Source organism: Anomaloglossus baeobatrachus, chromosome 5 (assembly GCF_048569485.1).
Source record: "Anomaloglossus baeobatrachus isolate aAnoBae1 chromosome 5, aAnoBae1.hap1, whole genome shotgun sequence".
Taxonomy (NCBI): Eukaryota; Metazoa; Chordata; class Amphibia; order Anura; family Aromobatidae; genus Anomaloglossus; species Anomaloglossus baeobatrachus.
Genome location: NC_134357.1, coordinates 594,141,283 through 594,161,705, shown reverse-complemented (window position 1 = coordinate 594,161,705; position 20,423 = coordinate 594,141,283). Strand labels below are relative to the sequence as shown.

Here is a 20,423-nt window from a genome sequence, read left to right as displayed (position 1 = left end):
TGTGTGCAGCGCCCTCTGGAGGAGGATGTGTGTGCAGCGCCCTCTGGAGGAGGATGTGTCTGCAGTGCCCTCTGGAGGAGGATGTGTGTTCAGCGCCCTCTGGAGGAGGATGTGTCTGCAGCGCCCTCTGGAGGAGGATGTGTCTGCAGCGCCCTCTGGAGGAGGATGTGTGTGCAGCGCCCTCTGGAGGAGGATGTGTGTGCAGCGCCCTCTGGAGGAGAATGTGTCTGCAGCGCCCTCTGGAGGAGGATGTGTGTGCAGCGCCCTCTGGAGGAGGATGTGTGTGCAGCGCCCTCTGGAGGAGGATGTGTGTGCAGCTCCCTCTGGAGGAGGATGTGTGTGCAGCGCCCTCTGGAGGAGGATGTGTCTGCAGCGCCCTCTGGAGGAGGATGTGTGTGCAGCGCCCTCTGGAGGAGGATGTGTGTGCAGCGCCCTCTGGAGGAGGATGTGTCTGCAGTGCCCTCTGGAGGAGGATGTGTGTTCAGCGCCCTCTGGAGGAGGATGTGTCTGCAGCGCCCTCTGGAGGAGGATGTGTCTGCAGCGCCCTCTGGAGGAGGATGTGTGTGCAGCGCCCTCTGGAGGAGGATGTGTGTGCAGCGCCCTCTGGAGGAGGATGTGTGTGCAGCGCCCTCTGGAGGAGGATGTGTGTGCAGCGCCCTCTGGAGGAGGATGTGTCTGCAGTGCCCTCTGGAGGAGGATGTGTGTTCAGCGCCCTCTGGAGGAGGATGTGTCTGCAGCGCCCTCTGGAGGAGGATGTGTCTGCAGCGCCCTCTGGAGGAGGATGTGTGTGCAGCGCCCTCTGGAGGAGAATGTGTGTGCAGCGCCCTCTGGAGGAGAATGTGTCTGCAGCGCCCTCTGGAGGAGGATGTGTGTGCAGCGCCCTCTGGAGGAGGATGTGTGTGCAGCGCCCTCTGGAGGAGGATGTGTGTGCAGCGCCCTCTGGAGGAGGATGTGTGTGCAGCGCCCTCTGGAGGAGGATGTGTGTGCAGCGCCCTCTGGAGGAGGATGTGTCTGCAGAGCCCTCTGGAGGAGAATGTGTGTGCAGCGCCCTCTGGAGGAGGATGTGTGTGCAGCGCCCTCTGGAGGAGGATGTGTGTGCAGCGCTCTCTGGAGGTGGATGTGTCTGCAGCGCCCTCTGGAGGAGGATGTGTGTGCAGCGCCCTCTGGAGGAGGATGTGTGTGCAGCGCCCTCTGGAGGAGGATGTGTGTGCAGCGCCCTCTGGAGGAGGATGTGTGTGCAGCGCCCTCTGGAGGAGGATGTGTGTGCAGCGCCCTCTGGAGGAGGATGTGTGTGCAGCGCCCTCTGGAGGAGGATGTGTCTGCAGTGCCCTCTGGAGGAGAATGTGTGTGCAGCGCCCTCTGGAGGAGGATGTGTGTGCAGCGCCCTCTGGAGGAGGATGTGTGTGCAGCGCCCTCTGGAGGAGGATGTGTGTGCAGCGCCCTCTGGAGGAGGATGTGTGTGCAGCGCCCTCTGGAGGAGGATGTGTGTGCAGCGCCCTCTGGAGGAGGATGTGTGTGCAGCGCCCTCTGGAGGAGGATGTGTGTGCAGCTCTCTCTGGAGGAGGATGTGTGTGCAGCGCCCTCTGGAGGAGGATGTGTGTGCAGCGCCCTCTGGAGGAGGATGTGTGTGCAGCGCCCTCTGGAGGAGGATGTGTGTGCAGCGCCATCTGGAGGAGGATGTGTGTGCAGCGCCATCTGGAGGAGGATGTGTGTGCAGCGCCCTCTGGAGGAGGATGTGTGTCCAGCGCCCTCTGGAGGAGGATGTGTCTGCAGTGCCCTCTGGAGGAGGACGTGTGTGCAGCGCCCTCTGGAGGAGGATGTGTGTGCAGCGCCCTCTGGAGGAGGATGTGTGTGCAGCGCCCTCTGGAGGAGGATGTGTGTGCAGCGCCCTCTGGAGGAGGATGTGTGTGCAGCGCCCTCTGGAGGAGGATGTGTGTGCAGCGCCCTCTGGAGGAGGATGTGTGTGCAGCGCCCTCTGGAGGAGGATGTGTGTGTAGCGCCATCTGGAGGAGGATGTGTGTGCAGCGCCCTCTGGAGGAGGATGTGTCTGCAGTGCCCTCTGGAGGAGGATGTGTGTGCAGCGCCCTCTGGAGGAGGATGTGTGTGCAGCGCCCTCTGGAGGAGGATGTGTCTGCAGCGCCCTCTGGAGGAGGATGTGTGTGTAGCGCCTTCTGGAGGAGGATGTGTCTGCAGCGCCCTCTGGAGGAGGATGTGTGTGCAGCGCCCTCTGGAGGAGGATGTGTGTGCAGCGCCCTCTGGAGGAGGATGTGTGTGCAGCGCCCTCTGGAGGAGGATGTGTGTGCAGCGCCCTCTGGAGGAGGATGTGTGTGCAGCGCCCTCTGGAGGAGGATGTGTGTGCAGCGCCCTCTGGAGGAGGATGTGTGTGCAGCGCCCTCTGGAGGAGGATGTGTGTGCAGCGCCCTCTGGAGGTGGATGTGTCTGCAGCGCCCTCTGGAGGAGGATGTGTGTGCAGCGCCCTCTGGAGGAGGATGTGTGTGCAGCGCCCTCTGGAGGAGAATGTGTCTGCAGCGCCCTCTGGAGGAGGATGTGTGTGCAGCGCCCTCTGGAGGTGGATGTGTGTGCAGCGCCCTCTGGAGGTGGATGTGTCTGCAGCGCCCTCTGGAGGAGGATGTGTGTGCAGCGCCCTCTGGAGGTGGATGTGTGTGCAGCGCCCTCTGGAGGAGGATGTGTCTGCAGTGCCCTCTGGAGGAGGATGTGTGTGCAGCACCCTCTGGAGGTGGATGTGTGTGCAGCGCCCTCTGGAGGAGGATGTGTGTGCAGCGCCCTCTGAAGGAGGATGTGTGTGCAGCGCCCTCTGGAGGAGGATGTGTGTGCAGCGCCCTCTGGAGGAGGATGTGTGTGCAGCGCCCTCTGGAGGAGGATGTGTGTGCAGCGCCCTCTGGAGGAGGATGTGTGTGCAGCGCCCTCTGGAGGAGGATGTGTGTGCAGCGCCCTCTGGAGGAGGATGTGTGTGCAGCGCCCTCTGGAGGAGGATGTGTGTGCAGCGCCCTCTGTAGGAGGATGTGTGTGCAGCGCCCTCTGGAGGAGGATGTGTGTGCAGAGCCCTCTGGAGGAGGATGTGTGTGCAGCGCCCTCTGGAGGAGGATGTGTGTGCAGCGCCCTCTGGAGGAGGATGTGTGTGCAGCGCCCTCTGGAGGAGGATGTGTGTGCAGCGCCCTCTGGAGGAGGATGTGTGTGCAGCGCCCTCTGGAGGAGGATGTGTGTGCAGCGCCCTCTGGAGGAGGATGTGTGTGCAGCGCCCTCTGGAGGAGGATGTGTGTGCAGCGCCCTCTGTAGGAGGATGTGTGTGCAGCGCCCTCTGGAGGAGGATGTGTCTGCAGTGCCCTCTGGAGGAGGATGTGTGTGCAGCGCCCTCTGGAGGTGGATGTGTGTGCAGCGCCCTCTGGAGGAGGATGTGTGTGCAGCGCCCTCTGAAGGAGGATGTGTCTGCAGCGCCCTCTGGAGGAGGATGTGTCTGCAGCGCCCTCTGGAGGAGGATGTGTGTGCAGCGCCCTCTGGAGGAGGATGTGTGTGCAGCGCCCTCTGGAGGAGGATGTTTGTGCAGCGCCCTCTGGAGGAGGATGTGTGTGCAGCGCCCTCTGGAGGAGGATGTGTGTGCAGCGCCCTCTGGAGGAGGATGTGTGTGCAGCGCCCTCTGGAGGAGGATGTGTGTGCAGCTCCCTCTGGAGGAGGATGTGTGTGCAGCGCCCTCTGGATGAGGATGTGTGTGCAGCGCCCTCTGGAGGAGGATGTGTGTGCAGCGCTCTCTGGAGGAGGATGTGTCTGCAGCGCCCTCTGGAGGTGCTCTAATCGTAGCCGTTAATAATTTTTTCTCTTTTGCGTTTACCATAAGGAAACCGAGAACCTGACGGATGCGGAGGAGCGATGTGATCAGCTGATCAAGAGTAAGATTCAACTGGAGGCCAAAATCAAGGAGCTGACCGAGAGGCTGGAGGACGAGGAAGAGTCAAACGCCGAACTTTCAGCCAAGAAGCGGAAAATAGAGGACGAGTGCTGCGAGCTGAAGAAGGACATCGATGACCTTGAGTTGACATTGGCCAAGGTTGAGAAGGAGAGACATGCCACTGAGAACAAGGTAGGGTCCTCCGGGGGAGAGGTGTAGGGCGCGGAGTCAGAGGTGTGGGGCGCGGAGTCGTGTGCAGTCGCTCATGTGCATCTGGCCTCTTCTGTAATAGGTTAAAAACCTCACCGAAGAGATGGCCGCCCTGGATGACACCATCGCCAAGCTGACCAAGGAGAAGAAAGCCCTCCAGGAGGCCCATCAGCAGACCCTGGATGACCTACAGGCTGAGGAAGACAAGGTCAACGCCTTGACCAAGCTGAAAACCAAACTGGAGCAGCAGATCGATGATGTAAGAGCAGATGATAGGAGTACGGATCCATAGCACCACAACCACCACCAGACTCTGACATGGGGCTTCTTTACAGTAGAGCGTGGCCTCTATATAGGAGTTACCCTTTAGTTTTGTGACTCCTGCCTGGTCAGAATGAATTATATCTCTTAACCCTTTCTTGTAGCTGCAAGGTTCACTGGAGCAGGAGAAGAAAGCCCGGATGGATAATGAGCGGGCCAGAAGGAAGCTCGAAGGGGACCTGAAGCTGGCCCAGGACTCCATCATGGAACTGGAGAACGACAAGCAGCAGCTGGACGAGAAACTTAAAAAGTACGGAGGAGCTGGGGAACACTTCCAGGAGGAGCTGGGGAACACTTCCAGGAGGAGCTGGGGAACACTTACAGGAGGAGCTGGGGAACACTTACAGGAGAAGCTGGGGAACACTTACAGGAGGAGCTGGGGAACACTTACAGGAGGAGCTGGGGAACACTTACAGGAGAAGCTGGGGAACACTTACAGGAGGAGCTGGGGAACTCTTACAGGAGGAGGTGGGGAACACTTCCAGGAGGAGCTGGGGAACACTTTCAGGAGGAGCTGGGGAACACTTCCAGGAGGAGCTGGGGAACACTTACAGGAGGAGCTGGGGAACACTTACAGGAGGAGCTGGGGAACACTTACAGGAGAAGCTGGGGAACACTTACAGAAGGAGCTGGAGAACACTTACAGGAGGAGCTGGGGAACACTTACAGGAGAAGCTGGGGAACACTTCCAGGAGGAGCTGGGGAACACTTCCAGGAGGAGCTGGGGAACACTTACAGGAGAAGCTGGGGAACACTTACAGGAGAAGCTGGGGAACACTTCCAGGAGGAGCTGGGGAACACTTACAGGAGGAGCTGGGGAACACTTACAGGAGAAGCTGGGGAACACTTACAGGAGAAGCTGGGGAACACTTACAGGAGAAGCTGGGGAACACTTCCAGGAGGAGCTGGGGAACACTTCCAGGAGAAGCTGGGGAACACTTTCAGGAGGAGCTGGGGAACACTTCCAGGAGGAGCTGGGGAACACTTACAGGAGGAGCTGGGGAACACTTCCAGGAGGAGCTGGGGAACACTTCCAGGAGAAGCTGGGGAACACTTACAGGAGGAGCTGGGGAACACTTACAGGAGGAGCTGGGGAACACTTACAGGAGGAGCTGGGGAATACTTTCAGGAGAAGCTGGGAACACTTACAGGAGGAGCTGGGGAACACTTACAGGAGGAGCTGGGGAACACTTACAGGAGGAGCTGGGGAACACTTACAGGAGGAGCTGGGGAACACTTACAGGAGGAGCTGGGGAACACTTACAGGAGAAGCTGGGAACACTTACAGGAGGAGCTGGGGAACACTTACAGGAGGAGCTGGGGAACACTTCCAGGAGGAGCTGGGGAACACTTCCAGGAGGAGCTGGGGAACACTTCCAGGAGGAGCTGGGGAACACTTACAGGAGGAGCTGGGGAACACTTACAGGAGAAGCTGGGGAACACTTCCAGGAGGAGCTGGGGAACACTTACAGGAGAAGTGTCAGACAAGGCGGCTCCTTCTGGGCAATGCAGGGAGTCGCCCAGAGTCACTCCATACATTGCTCCATCATAATCACTCTTCATCTAAAGACTCACTTTATTGTCCTGAGGGTTTGTTACAATGTAACAGTGGAAGTATCACGGTTCTTCCGTCTATTCACAGGAAAGATTTCGAGATCAGTCAACTGCTGAGTCGGATCGGAGATGAGCAAGTCCTGGGGAGCCAACATCAGAAAAAGATCAAAGAGCTGCAGGTGCAAATGACATCACTACACATATCACACATAGACAAGTCACCCAAGACACATATCACACATACTAAGGTAACGCACAGGACACATAATAATAATATAGTAATATTTATTCATTTATATAGCGCTATTAATTCCACAGCGCTTTACTTACATTGGCAACACTGTCCCCATTGAGGCTCACAATCTAGAGTCCCTAACTGTATGTCTTCGGAGTGTGAGAGGAAACCCACGCAAACAAGGGGAGAACATACTCCTTGCAGATGTTGTCCTTGGTGGGATTTTGAACCGAGGACCCCAGCGCTGCAAGGCTGCAGCGCTAACCACTGAGCCACCGTGCCACATATAACACATACCCAAGTAACATCACATACACAGGTCACATATCTCAAGTCACCCACAGGTTACATATCACACATACACAGGTCACATATCACACATACACAAGTCACACACAGGACACATATCACAAATAATAGCTACAAAAGATATACAGCTGCACACTATAATGCTAACAATGAATAAGGGAACTGTTCCCTTATTCATTGTTAGCATTTTAGTGTACAGCTGTATATGCTTTGTAGTTATAATGTGTTTTTTAGTTATAATGTGTTTTTCAGCTAGCACCTGTTCACACCTGTTGGATGTGGGGGTCAGTCTTTTGAGATATTTAAAATACGTATCACACATACACAGATTTCGTATCACACATGCACAAATCACACACAGGACACATATCACATACACAGATCACAACCAAGGACACATATCATACATACACAGATCACATATCACACATTCACAGGCCACACACTAGACACATAGGACACATACACAAGTCACATCGCACATACACAGGACACATATCACACATACACTGGTCACACAGGACACATATCACACGTACACAGGACACATATCACACATACACTGGTCACACAGGACACATATCACACGTACACCAGTCACACACAGGACACATATCACACATACACTGGTCACACACAGGACACATATCACACATACACAGGACACATATCACACATACACAGGACACATATCACACATACACTGGTCACACAGGACACATATCACACATACACAGGACACATATCACACGTACACAGGACACATATCACACATACACTGGTCACACAGGACACATATCACACGTACACCAGTCACACACAGGACACATATCACACATACACTGGTCACACAGGACATATATCACACATACACAGGACACATATCACACATACACAGGACACATATCACACATACACTGGTCACACAGGACACATATCACACGTACACCAGTCACACACAGGACACATATCACACATACACTGGTCACACAGGACATATATCACACATACACAGGACACATATCACACATACACAGGACACATATCACACATACACTGGTCACACAGGACACATATCACACGTACACCAGTCACACACAGGACACATATCACACATACACTGGTCACACAGGACATATATCACACATACACAGGACACATATCACACATACACTGGTCACACAGGACACATATCACATGTACACAGGACACATATCACACATACACTGGTCACACAGGACACATATCACACGTACACCAGTCACACACAGGACACATATCACACATACACTGGTCACACAGGACATATATCACACATACACCGGTCAAACATGGGACACCACACATACACTGTTCACACACATGTCACATATCACACATACATCAGTTACACAGGACACATCTGCTTCATCTCCTGGGTCTTACAGGGGCCCGTCCACCCTTTGGGGCTGCACTTACTGTACAGAATGATCTGTTCCAGTGCATTTAAAGGGATTATTTGTATCGCCGTGCTGTTGTTTTTGACCCTTCTCCTTCATTTTACACTTAGTCTCGTATTGAAGAACTGGAGGAAGAAATTCAAGCTGAGAAGGTGACGCGGGTGAAGGCAGAGAAGCAGCGATCTGAGCTGTCCCGGGAACTGGAGGAGATCAGTGAGCGGCTGGAGGAGGCCGGAGGGGCGACCGCGTCCCAGATTGAGCTCAACAAGAAGCGGGAGTCAGAATTCCAGAAGATGCGGCGAGACCTGGAGGAAATCTCTCTGCAGCACGAGGCCACGGTGGCCGCTCTGCGCAAGAAGCACGCCGACTTCGGAGCCGAGTACAGCGAGCAGGTGGACAGCCTGCAGCGAGTGAAGCAGAAGCTGGAAAAGGAGAAGAGCGAGATGAGAATGGAGATCGATGACATCACCAGCAACCTGGAGTCCATGACCAAGTCCAAGGTCAGGAAGGTGCAGGGCTGGTAGCCACCATACTGTTTCCATTCACTGACATGAAGCAGAGATCTTGAAAATGGTTAAAACTATTCGCTCTGAGTTACCCGAATATTCACCACTGATGTCTGTTCTTGTGTGAATGCCCAGGTGAACCTGGAGAAGATCTGCCGCACACTGGAGGACCACCTGAGCGAGTTCAAGGTCAAGACGGAGGAGAACCAGCGTACGGTGCTGGAGCTCACCGTGCACAAGGCCCGACTGCAAACCGAGACAGGTGAAAACACGAGCCGCGTGTCGAGCCACCGGGGGAGCTCTGTGCACCCCATGGTGGACAGTGTTCTTCTCGTTGTCAGGAGGACATGTTTATTAAGTCCCTCCTGGTGTTATTTTTGGTCCAGTCAGCCATATTGGTTGTAAAATTAGATACAAGTGGCCAGAAGATGGTGAATGTGGGGTCAAATGTATATAAAGGGGAACTACAGAAAAGATCACAGCAGTGGAGGCTTTGAGCTTGGAAGGCCCACGAGTTTTATGGGAATGGCCCCCAGCACAACGTGTATGAGGGACATTATTGATGTAAAAATCCCTTCATAGAAGTCTCTGAGGAGCATCGTGTGACCCTAGCTTATAGTTCTGGGCTCAGGGATTTGATGGTGGGCTCATGCTTATGGAGGGTGGCTCAGGCTTGTAGGTGGTGGGCTCAGACTTGTGGTGTTGGGCTTAGCATTGTGGTGAAGGGCTCAGTAATATGGTAGTGGCATCAGGCTTGTGGTGATGGACTCAGGCTTGTGGTGGTGAGCTCAGGCTTGTGATGGTGATCTTAGGCTTATGGAGGTGGGCTCAGGTTTATGGTGGTGGTCTCCGGCTTTCAAAGGTGAGCTCAGGCTTATGGTGGTCTTCATTGTGGTGGATAGTTCATTGTTATTGTGGTGGGGTCAGTTTTATGGTAGAGCTGGGCTCAGGCTTCTGGTGGTGGGCTCAGCATTGTGGTGAAGGACTCAGTACTATGGTGGTAGGCTCAGGCTTGTGGTGGTAAACTCAGGCTTATGGAAGAGGGCTCAGGCTTGTGATGCTGGACTTAGCTTTATGGTGGTGGGCTCAGGCTTTTGAAGGTGGGCTCAGCAGTATGAAGGTGGGCTCAGCAGTATGGTAGTCTTCATTGTGGTGAAGGGCTCACTGTTACTGTGGTGGGATCAGTATTAGGGTGGAGCTGGGCTTAGGCTTCTGGTAGTAGTGCTCAAGCGTATTGCAGTGGGCTCAGCAGTATACAGTTGGCCTCAGACTTACAGAGGTGGGCTCAGGCTTATGGAGGTGGACTCAGGCTTATGGAAGTGGACTAAGGATTGTGCTGGTGGGCTCAGCATTGTGGTGAAGCACTCAGTATTATGATACAGTTTGGCTCAGGCTTATAGAGGTGGGCTCAGGCATTTGATGGTGGGCTCAGGTGTTTGGTGTTCTTCTCAGCATTATGGTGGAGGGCTCAGGCTTATGTGGGTGGGCTCAGACTTATGCAGGAGGGCTAAGGCATATGGAAAAGGACTCAGGCATATGGAAGTGGGCTCAGGCTCATGGTGGTGGGTTCTCCATTAAGGTGGTCCCGAGTTATGGATGTGACCCCTTTTTCATGCTGTGTATTTATGAAACATCTAGAGATTGCTTTTGGGTGTGGATAATGTTTCTCCGTGGTTTGGGTGTGGAGAACGTTTTTCTGTGGTTTGGGTGTGGAAAACGTTTCTCCGTGGTTTGGGTGTGGAGAACGTTTCTCCGTGGTTTGGGTATGGAGAACGTTTTTCTCTAGTTTGGGTGTGGAGAACGTTTCTCCGTTGTTTGGGGGTGGAGAACGTTTCTCCATGGTTTGAGGGTGGAGAACATTTCTCCATGGTTTGAGGGTGGAGAACATTTCTCCATGGTTTGGGGGTGGAGAACGTTTCTCCATGGTTTGGGGGTGCAGAATGTTTCTCGGTGGTTTGGATGTGGAGAACGTTTCTTCCTGGTTTGGGGGTGGAGAACGTTTCTCCCTGGTTTGGGTGTGGAGAACGTTTCTCCATGGTTTGAGGGTGGAGAATGTTTCTCCCTGGTTTGGGGGTGGAGAACGTTTCTCCGTGGTTTGGGGGTGGAGAATGTTTCTCGGTGGTTTGGATGTGGAGAACGTTTCTTCCTGGTTTGGGGGTGGAGAACGTTTCTCCATGGTTTGAGGGTGGAGAATGTTTCTCCCTGGTTTGGGGGTGGAGAACGTTTCTCCGTGGTTTGGGGGTGGAGAATGTTTCTCGGTGGTTTGGATGTGGAGAACGTTTCTCCCTGGTTTGAGGTTGGAGAATGTTTCTTCCTGGTTTGGGTGTGGAGAACATTTCTCCCTGGTTTGGGGGTGGAGAACGTTTCTCCCTGGTTTGGGGGTGGAGAACGTTTCTCCCTGGTTTGAGGTTGGAGAATGTTTCTTCCTGGTTTGGGTGTGGAGAACGTTTCTCCCTGGTTTGGGGGTGGAGAACATTTCTCCATGGTTTGGGGGTGGAGAACGTTTCTCCATGGTTTGGGGGTGCAGAATGTTTCTCGGTGGTTTGGATGCGGAGAACGTTTCTTCCTGGTTTGGGGGTGGAGAACGTTTCTCCCTGGTTTGGGTGTGGAGAACGTTTCTCCATGGTTTGAGGGTGGAGAATGTTTCTCCCTGGTTTGGGGGTGGAGAACGTTTCTCCGTGGTTTGGGGGTGGAGAATGTTTCTCGGTGGTTTGGATGTGGAGAACGTTTCTTCCTGGTTTGGGGGTGGAGAACGTTTCTCCCTGGTTTGGGTGTGGAGAACGTTTCTCCATGGTTTGAGGGTGGAGAATGTTTCTCCCTGGCTTGGGGGTGGAGAACGTTTCTCCGTGGTTTGGGGGTGGAGAATGTTTCTCGGTGGTTTGGATGTGGAGAACGTTTCTCCCTGGTTTGAGGTTGGAGAATGTTTCTTCCTGGTTTGGGTGTGGAGAACATTTCTCCCTGGTTTGGGGGTGGAGAACGTTTCTCCCTGGTTTGGGGGTGGAGAACGTTTCTCCCTGGTTTGAGGTTGGAGAATGTTTCTTCCTGGTTTGGGTGTGGAGAACATTTCTCCCTGGTTTGGGGGTGGAGAACGTTTCTCCCTGGTTTGAGGTTGGAGAATGTTTCTTCCTGGTTTGGGTGTGGAGAACGTTTCTCCCTGGTTTGGGGGTGGAGAACGTTTCTCCCTGATTTGGGGGTGGAGAACGTTTCTCCCTGGTTTGGGGGTGGAGAACATTTCTCACTGGTTTGGGTGTGGAGAACATTTCTCCGTGGTTTAGTGGTGGAGACCTCTGGTATTTTACATCATGCGTTTGATTTCAGGCGAGCTGTCCCGACATCTGGAAGAGAAGGAGTCTCTGGTGTCTCAGCTGTCCAGATCTAAGCAGGTGTTCATCCAGCAGATCGAGGAGATGAAGAGAAGTCTGGAGGAAGAAGTGAAGGTGAGATGATGGAGACCAGGAACTGTGGGTCTTCTCTAGGCCACGAAACATGTCTGATTCCCAACCTTCCCCTATCGTCTCCCTATAACCAGTCCAAGAATGCCCTGGCTCACGGCCTGCAGTCCTCTCGACATGATTGTGACCTCCTGAGGGAGCAGTACGAGGAGGAGCAGGAGTCCAAGTCTGAGCTGCAGAGAGTCCTGTCAAAGACCAATGGAGAAGTGGCGCAATGGAGGACAAAATACGAGACTGATGCCATTCAACGCACTGAGGAGCTGGAAGATGCCAAGTAAATACTATATATGTATAAACGGGTGGAAAGGAAAATCTACATTCTGGTGGGAGTCTCTACAGTTAGAGCATTATAACTTACTACGATATGAGTCTGAAGGAGAGGACATCACTTCCACCTCTAATGTAAAGATTTCCAGGCTGAGCGTGGGTTGTGTTAACTGATATATGTATGTAGGGTCCTGGGAGGGAGTTTCTGCAGTTAGAGCAGCATAATCCAATGTATTAGAGGTAATGTAGTGTGACTTGCAATATACAGTCAGTATAGACCAGAGTGATTACTGCTTCTCCACCGCAGGAAAAAGTTGGCTCAGCGCCTCCAGGAGGCAGAGGAGCACATCGAGGCTGTAAATGCTAAGTGCGCCTCCATGGAGAAGACTAAGCAGAGGCTGCAAGCCGAGGTGGAGGACCTAATGATTGATGTGCAGAGGGCAAACGCGCTAGCCACGGCTCTCGACAAGAAGCAGAAGAGCTTTGACAAGGTAATAGGATGCGTAAATGTCTACTTCACATCACACAACACCATGCCCAAAGATAACAAACCAATGTGAGATAATAAGTCAGAGCACTGAGATAATTAGAGCACTGGTATGAGGTGAGGATCTGAAATAAGTATCTTATATGTGGTCAGGATCTGAGATAATAAGTCAGAGCACTGAGATAATATCTCAGATGCCAAGGATCGTATATAACAGGTCAGGATCCTTCAAAAATAATTGTGAGCGCTGAGATAAATGAGAAAAAAAGCCAAGATCTGAGCTAATAAGTCAGGGCACTGAGATAATAACTATGAGGTGAGGATCTGAGACACTATATGATCAGGATCTGAGATAATAAGTTAGAGCACTGATATAGGTATGTGGTCAGGATCTGAGATAATAAGTCAGAGCACTGAGGTAAAAGGTATGAGGTGAGGATCTGAGACACTATATGATACGTGATCAAGATCTGAGATAATTAGAGCACTGAGATAATAAGTATGAGGTGAGGATCTGAAATAAGTATCTTATATGTGGTCAGGATCTGAGATAATAAGTCAGGACCCTGAGATAAAAAGTATGAGGTGAGGATCTAAGATATGATATGTAATCAGGATCTGAGCTAATAAGTCAGAGCACTGAGATAATAAGTATGAGGTGAGGATCTGAAATAAGTATCTTATATGTGGTCAGGATCTGAGATAATAAGTCAGGACTCTGAGATAAAAAGTATGAGGTGAGGATCTAAGATATGATATGTAATCAGGATCTGAGATAATAAGTCAGGACCCTGAGATAATACATATAAGGTGAGGATCTAAGATATGATATGTAATCAGGATCTGAGATAATAAGTCAGGACCCTGAGATAATAAGTATGAGATGAGGATCTAAAATAGTGTCTTATATGTGGTCAGGATCTGAGATAATAAGTCAGGGCACTGAGATAATACGTATAAGGTGAGGATCTGTGATAATATGACGTGATCAAGATCTGAGATAATAAGTTAGGGCACTGATATAATAGGTATGAGGGGAGGATCTGAAATAATATCTGATATGTGATCAGGATCTGAGATAATAAGCCAGAGCACTGAGATATTATAAAATATGAGGTAGGGATCGAAGACAACATCAGATGTCAGGTCTAAATCTGAGATAATAAATCAGGGCTCTGATATAATATATATGTAGTAAGGATTTGAGATAATATATCAGGGCTCTTAGCTAATATCAGAGTTGAGGTTAGGATCTGAGATAATATAATCTCAGGTAAAGACCTTTAATCTAAGTCTGAGAAAAAATGGTCAGGGCTTTGAGATAATATCACATTAAAGGTCCAGATCTTAGGTAAGCCAAGGTTCTGATATAATATCAAATAAAGACAGCATTTGAGATAATAAGTCAGAGCTCTGAGATAACATCAGATAAAAGTTAAGGAACTGAGCAAATAAGTCAGGGCTTTAAGATAATATCTGATATGAAGTCGAGATCTGAGATAATAAATCTGTGAGATAGTATCAGATATGTGGTCAGGATTTGAAATGTAATCAGATAAGAGCTTATGATCTGAGATAATAAGGCAGAGACCTGCGATATCAGATCAGGATCTCTGATAATAGATCAGATAGCTAAGACAAAATCTGATATCCGGTTGAGATCTGAGATAATAAATCTGTGAGATAGTATCAGATATGTGGTTAGGGTCTGATATATCACATATGAGCTTATGATCTGAGATAATAAGTCAGGTAGCTGAGATAATATCAGATATCAGGCCAGGATCTGAGATAATAAATCTGTGAGATAATATCAGATATGTGGTTAGGGTCTGATATATCACATATGAGCTTATGATCTGAGATAATAAGTCAGGTAGCTGAGATAATATATCAGGCCAGGATCTGAGATAATAAGTCAGAGCTAATATCCAATATGTCATGATCTGAGATAACATCAGATAGGAAATTATGATCTGAGGTCAGATATGAGATCAGAATCTGAGATAATAACCCTTAGCTCTGAGATATCATATACAAAGTCAGGATCGGTGATAGTAAGTCATAACTCTGAGATAATAAGTCAGAGCTCTGAGATTTGATTTTTGGTTTTAATTTTCCCACGTTAGATCCTGGTAGAATGGCGGCAGAAATACGAGGAATCTCAGTCTGAACTGGAATCTTCTATGAAAGAATCGCGATCTCTGAGCACGGAGCTCTTCAAGATGAAGAACGCCTACGAGGAGACCCTGGACAGTCTGGAGACGATAAGGAGGGAAAACAAGAACCTGCAGCGTGAGTCCCGCCGCACCCGAGCATGAGCAGCCTCAAACATCGGGAATCGTGGGAAATAACCTGCTGTGTGTTACAGAGGAGATCACGGACCTCACGGAGCAGGTGGCCGAGAGCAGTAAGACCATTTATGAGCTGGAGAAGTCCAAGAAGCAGGTGGAGATGGAGAAGAGCGAAATGCAGGCATCACTGGAGGAAGCGGAGGTAACTCGCCCGTACATCAGCTCACGCAGCTCTACCCGAGTCCTACAGGCAGGGGGCGGTGATGTCCTTCTACTTCATCCATGGACCTATCATATTACTGGTCCCCTGTTTTCTACCTAAAGGCGACTCTGGAGCATGAAGAGGCCAAGATCCTCCGCATCCAGCTGGAACTGACCCAAGTCAGGGCTGACATCGAGCGCAGGGTGGCAGAGAAAGACGAGGAGATCGACCAGATGAAGAGGAACTACCAGAGGACATTTGAGACCATGCAGGCGACTCTGGATTCTGAGATCAGGAGCAGAAACGAGGCCATCAAGATTAGGAAGAAGATGGAGGGTGACCTCAATGAGATGGAGATACAGCTCAGCTATTCTCACCGCATCGCAGCAGAAGCTCAGAAATGCTTGAGAAACGTTCAAGGACAACTCAAGGTGAGACTCTTGTGGGTTGGAAGATGGTGACCACCTGATCAAAGCTACTGTGAAGCCTTCAGCATCAGTGGTGACCATTGTGTCGTCCTCAGAGCAGTATGAAATAGTCACTATAGTGTAGTCCTCTCTTCTGGTGGATGGTAGACCTTTGCGAATAAGTCCAGTTCCTCAAAGTTTGGTCATAAAAACGCAATGGAGACTTCTTGGTTTGTCACTGAAAGCCATAAAGTACCATGTCTGGTGGATATTTCTGCCCTTTTCTCAGTAACTCTCGGATGATCTCTCTCCTGCTAGGACACTCAGATCCACCTTGATGATGCTCTGCGCGGTCAGGAAGAGCTCAAGGAGCAGTTTTCCCTTGTTGAACGTAGAAACAGCCTTTTGGTGGTGGAGATCGAGGAGCTGAGGACTTCCCTAGAACAGACCGAGAGGTCCAGGAAGGTGGTGGAACAGGAGCTAATAGACACCACCGAGCGAGTTCAGCTCCTCCACTCCCAGGTAAGGGACTGATTTCCACATATCTCAAGATGGTTCCTGGTGATGCCCACTACTGACGACCTCCAGATCATCCTGCCTCAGGCCTTCTAATTGGCAAGTAGTGACCATGATGGCCTCTGGTTTTCAGAAGATACTTCTCTTTTTACCAGAACACGAGTCTCATCAGCATAAAGAAGAAGCTGGAGAGCGACGTCTCACAGCTTCAAGGAGACATTGAGGATGTGACCAAGGAGGCCATGAACGCCGAGGAGAAAGCCAAGAAAGCCATCACTGATGTGAGACTCGCTTGACACTTATACTCCTATCCATAATCACTGATCGCCTCAGGGAAACTCGTGCTTTCTTATTTTCAGGCAGCCATGATGGCCGAGGAACTGAAGAAGGAGCAAGATACCAGCGCTCACCTCGAGAGGATGAGGAAGAATCTGGATCAGACTGTGAAGGATCTACAGCTGCGTCTGGAGGAAGCCGAACAGCTGGCAATAAAGGGTGGCAGGAAACAACTGCAGAAGCTCGAGGCCAGAGTAAGAACCGGGCAAACAGGATAGGACGTAGAAGGATATAACTACTAGAATACCGCCCCTATATGCAGGAATATAACTGCTATAATACTGCCCCCTGTGGCGGTTTGTGCACAGTCCCGTCCTCATACCCGTGTTTGGCACACAGGTCAGGGAGCTGGAGGTTGAGCTGGATCTGGAGCAGAAGAGAAGTGCAGACGTGATTAAGGGCATTCGGAAGTTTGAGAGACGGGTGAAGGAACTCACGTTCCAGGTAAGAGGCTATCCGGGGATCCGGTGGATTCCTCTGCAGGACGTCTCGTTACCCTTCCCTTTATTGCAGGCTGAGGAGGATAAGAAGAATAATCTGCGGCTGCAGGATCTGGTGGACAAGCTGCAGATGAAAGTGAAGTCCTACAAGAGGCTGACGGAGGAGGCGGTGAGTGCCAGCAGAGGAGTGGAGGAGAGCGCAGCTCTGGATGTGACTGCAGCATATAATAATGGCATATTTCAGGATCGTCACTATGTGTCACTCATCACAGACGCCACTGATTAGCGCACTCATGTCTCTTGTACAGGAAGAACATTCAAACACCCACATGTCAAAGTGCAGGAGGGTTCAGCATGAACTGGAGGAGGCCGAGGAGCGGGCGGACATTGCCGAATGCCAAGTCAACAAGATGCGCCTGAAAACTCGGGAAACCATCACCACCAAGGTAGGTTCCCAAGGGACTGAATTTCCCCAATTAAAATCAAAGTAAGTTTCTCAGGGGTTAGGGTTTATTGTATTACTGATAATGGAGGTTCCTCAGGGGTGGAGATTATTGTATTACTGATCACGGAGGTTCCTCAGGGGCAGAGATTATTGTATTACCGATCACGGAGGTTCCTCAGGGGCAGGTTTTATTGTATTACCGATAATGGAGGTTCCTCAGGAGCAGGTTTTATTGTATTACAGACAAGGCAGGTTCCTCAGGGGCGGAGATTATTGTATTACCGATAAGGCAGGTTCCTCAGGAGCGGGGTGTTTTGTATTACCGATAAGGCAGGTTCCTCAGGAGCAGCATTTATTGTATTACAGATAAGGCAATTTCCTCAGGGGCAGGGTTATTTTATTACTGATAAGGCAGGTTCCTCAGGGGCAGGGTTATTCTATTACTGATAAGGCAGGTTCCTCAGGGGCAGGGTTATTTTATTACTGATAAGGCAGGTTCCTCAGGAGTGAGGTTTATTATATAACCAATAAGGCAGGTTCTTCAGGAGCAAGGTTTATTGTATTACCGACAAGGCAGGTTCCTCAGGAGCGGGGTTTATTGTATTACAGATAAGGCAGGTTCCTCAGGAGCAGCATTTATTGTATTACAGATAAGGCAGGTTCTGCAGGAGCGGTGTTTATTCTATTACTGATAAGGCAGGTTCCTCAGGGGCAGGGTTATTCTATTACTGATAAGGCAGGTTCCTCAGGGGCAGGGTTATTCTATTACTGATAAGGCAGGGTCCTTAGCGGTTTTTCTTGTGTTACAGTAATGGCAGGTTCCTCAGGGGCGGAGTTTATTGTATAACCGGCAAGGCAGGTTCCTCAGGGGCGGAGTTTATTGTATAACCGGCAAGGCAGGTTCCTCAGGGGTGAGCTTTATTTTGTTTCTGACAAAGCAGATTCCTCATGTGTGGGGAATACCCTATTGACATAAGGACAATGCTCAGCCCCGATCTACCATAGGCAGTTCTCTAGCATGTCGGCCTATATGGTGCCTTTACCTACAGGTGACAGGGGCCGAGAGGTGAAGGGACCCATTGCTGTGCCATAATACCGCCAGACTTCATCCACAGCAAATAGTGGGGCGTAGACTTCATCATGGAAATAAAACTGCTGCTCATTATTGTCAATATCAAATAAAGTGTGACTGCAGCTTTGAATGTGAGTGGAGTACACAACTGTAAAGGAAGATTTGGAAGGGGCTGGGGTATAAATACTGAATGCAGCTCTGGATGTAGAAACAGTTTAACACTTGAGCTGCTGCTGGGATGTGACAGGGTTGGAAAAAATGGAATAGGAGATCTTGAGACTGGAGTCTAAAAATTGTGCACGCAGCTCTAGCTGTGATTGGAGGATATGATTTATGAACTCATCTTTTGCTGTTACTGGAGTATATGAGAAATTAATGCAGCTCTGGCTGTGACTGGAAGCAGCTCTGGCTGTGATTGAAGTATGGGCGTTATAAATGCAGCTCCGGATGTGACTGGAGGATATGATATATGAACTCATCTCTGGCTGTGAATGAAGGACACAACATATGAATGCAGCTCTGGAGGATATAATATATGAATGCAGCTGTGGCTGTGACTGGAATATGTGCTTTATGAATGCAGCTCCTGATGTGACTGGAGTATGGGCTTTATGAATGCAGCTCTGGATGTCACTGGGGTATGGACTTTATGAATGCAGCTCTAGATGTGACCGGAGTATGTGCTTTCTGAATGCAGCTCTGGATGTGACCGGAGTATGGGCTTTATGAATGCAGCTCTGGATGTGACCGGAGTATGTGCTTTATGAATCCAGCTCTGGATGTGACTGGAGTATGGACTTTATGAATGCCGCTCCGGATGTGACTGGAGTATGGGCTTTATGAATGCCGCTCCGGATGTGACTAGAGTATGGGTTTTATGAATGCAGCTTTGGATGTGACTGGAGCACTTGGGCAGCTGCTTTTTGGTACATTAACTTTTTGTGTTTTAGGTTTTTATGACGACGCAGGAATAAGTCCTGGCAGGTGAAGATGGCGGAGGCAGCGGAGGCGGCGGAGGCGGTGGAGGCAGTGGAGGCGAGCTGCACGTAATGTGTTACCCTGGAAGCTGCTGACCACATACACAGGACTGAAATGTATCATCTACAGCGACTCTTGTCAGAAGCGGGGCGTGGAAATGGCGGTTATCGGGGTGTGGCCGTGACTTGTGCCGCCATCTTCATATGGCAGTAGAAATCTCGGGTAAATGTCAAGCGACCGAAGGAATCGTGAGTTACGTAAAGCCGCACTCATCCGCCACCTGGAGAATGACAACTTCTGCAGCGCTGTGCTCCAGAGAAGGGGCTGCTCTGACCGCCGCTGCCTAATACCCATAATGCCCCTGCATCTTGACGTAATGTTCGGTCTGCTGCCGCTAACTAATCCGGGCCCGCCGTGTAGTCGCCTCTCCTGCTGCGTCTGTACAGATCAGTCCTGTAAAAATAAATGAAATCTAGAAACACTGGTTGTGGCTCCTTAATCACGTCATCATCAGTTCTACACAGGAGCTAAATCCTTCCATAGAAGTTTCTGTGAAATCTGGGGTCATTTATACATCCGGCCACCAGAGGGCACCAGAGAGCTGTGGGAGGATGCAGGAAGATGTGTCAGAAGACTGTCACCTAGAACAGCCAATCACGTCAGCTCTTGTGGCTCCTCTGCCCCAAGCAACCAATCACATTCCAGCTCTTATGTGTCATGTGCCCTATAGCAACTAGATGAGCGAGCACTTAAATGCTCTGGTGCTTGTTTCTTGGATCAAACAGGTTGGATGCTCAGGCATACTCGACTCGAGTACCAAGCATAATGGAAATGAAGGGGAATCTGGAGCATTTTTCCAGGAGGGCTGGAAAATTGCTGCCAAAACTTAGGAAAAAATGTGTTCTGAGGCCCTCCTTTACGTGTCCTTTAGGGGGTATAGCAGTTTCTCCTATTTTTAAGGAGTGGGACTCCTAGACTGGTATGTACTAAGTTCAAGGGCTGAAAAACATTTACCCCTGGGGAGTATACATCTATATATATATGTAAAA

At 50.6% G+C, this 20,423-nt stretch overlaps 1 protein-coding gene across 1 annotated transcript in view; it reads left to right on the top strand.

The window, feature by feature from the left end:
* The window catches only part of LOC142312522 (myosin-3-like), an 85,920-nt gene extending 66,065 nt beyond the window's left edge, over positions 1–19,855 (top strand). The window contains exons 23-41 of the mRNA XM_075351490.1: positions 3,854–4,096; positions 4,197–4,373; positions 4,540–4,685; positions 6,078–6,168; positions 8,083–8,472; positions 8,614–8,740; positions 11,797–11,915; positions 12,008–12,204; positions 12,505–12,688; positions 14,814–14,979; positions 15,056–15,180; positions 15,303–15,611; positions 15,906–16,109; positions 16,259–16,384; positions 16,463–16,633; positions 16,779–16,883; positions 16,953–17,048; positions 17,188–17,325; positions 19,347–19,855. Coding sequence (XP_075207605.1) covers positions 3,854–4,096; positions 4,197–4,373; positions 4,540–4,685; positions 6,078–6,168; positions 8,083–8,472; positions 8,614–8,740; positions 11,797–11,915; positions 12,008–12,204; positions 12,505–12,688; positions 14,814–14,979; positions 15,056–15,180; positions 15,303–15,611; positions 15,906–16,109; positions 16,259–16,384; positions 16,463–16,633; positions 16,779–16,883; positions 16,953–17,048; positions 17,188–17,325; positions 19,347–19,370 — 3,138 coding nt within the window. The 3' untranslated portion in view covers positions 19,371–19,855. The remainder of the gene's footprint in view (positions 1–3,853; positions 4,097–4,196; positions 4,374–4,539; positions 4,686–6,077; positions 6,169–8,082; positions 8,473–8,613; positions 8,741–11,796; positions 11,916–12,007; positions 12,205–12,504; positions 12,689–14,813; positions 14,980–15,055; positions 15,181–15,302; positions 15,612–15,905; positions 16,110–16,258; positions 16,385–16,462; positions 16,634–16,778; positions 16,884–16,952; positions 17,049–17,187; positions 17,326–19,346) is intronic.
* The last annotated feature ends 568 nt before the right edge of the window (positions 19,856–20,423 follow it).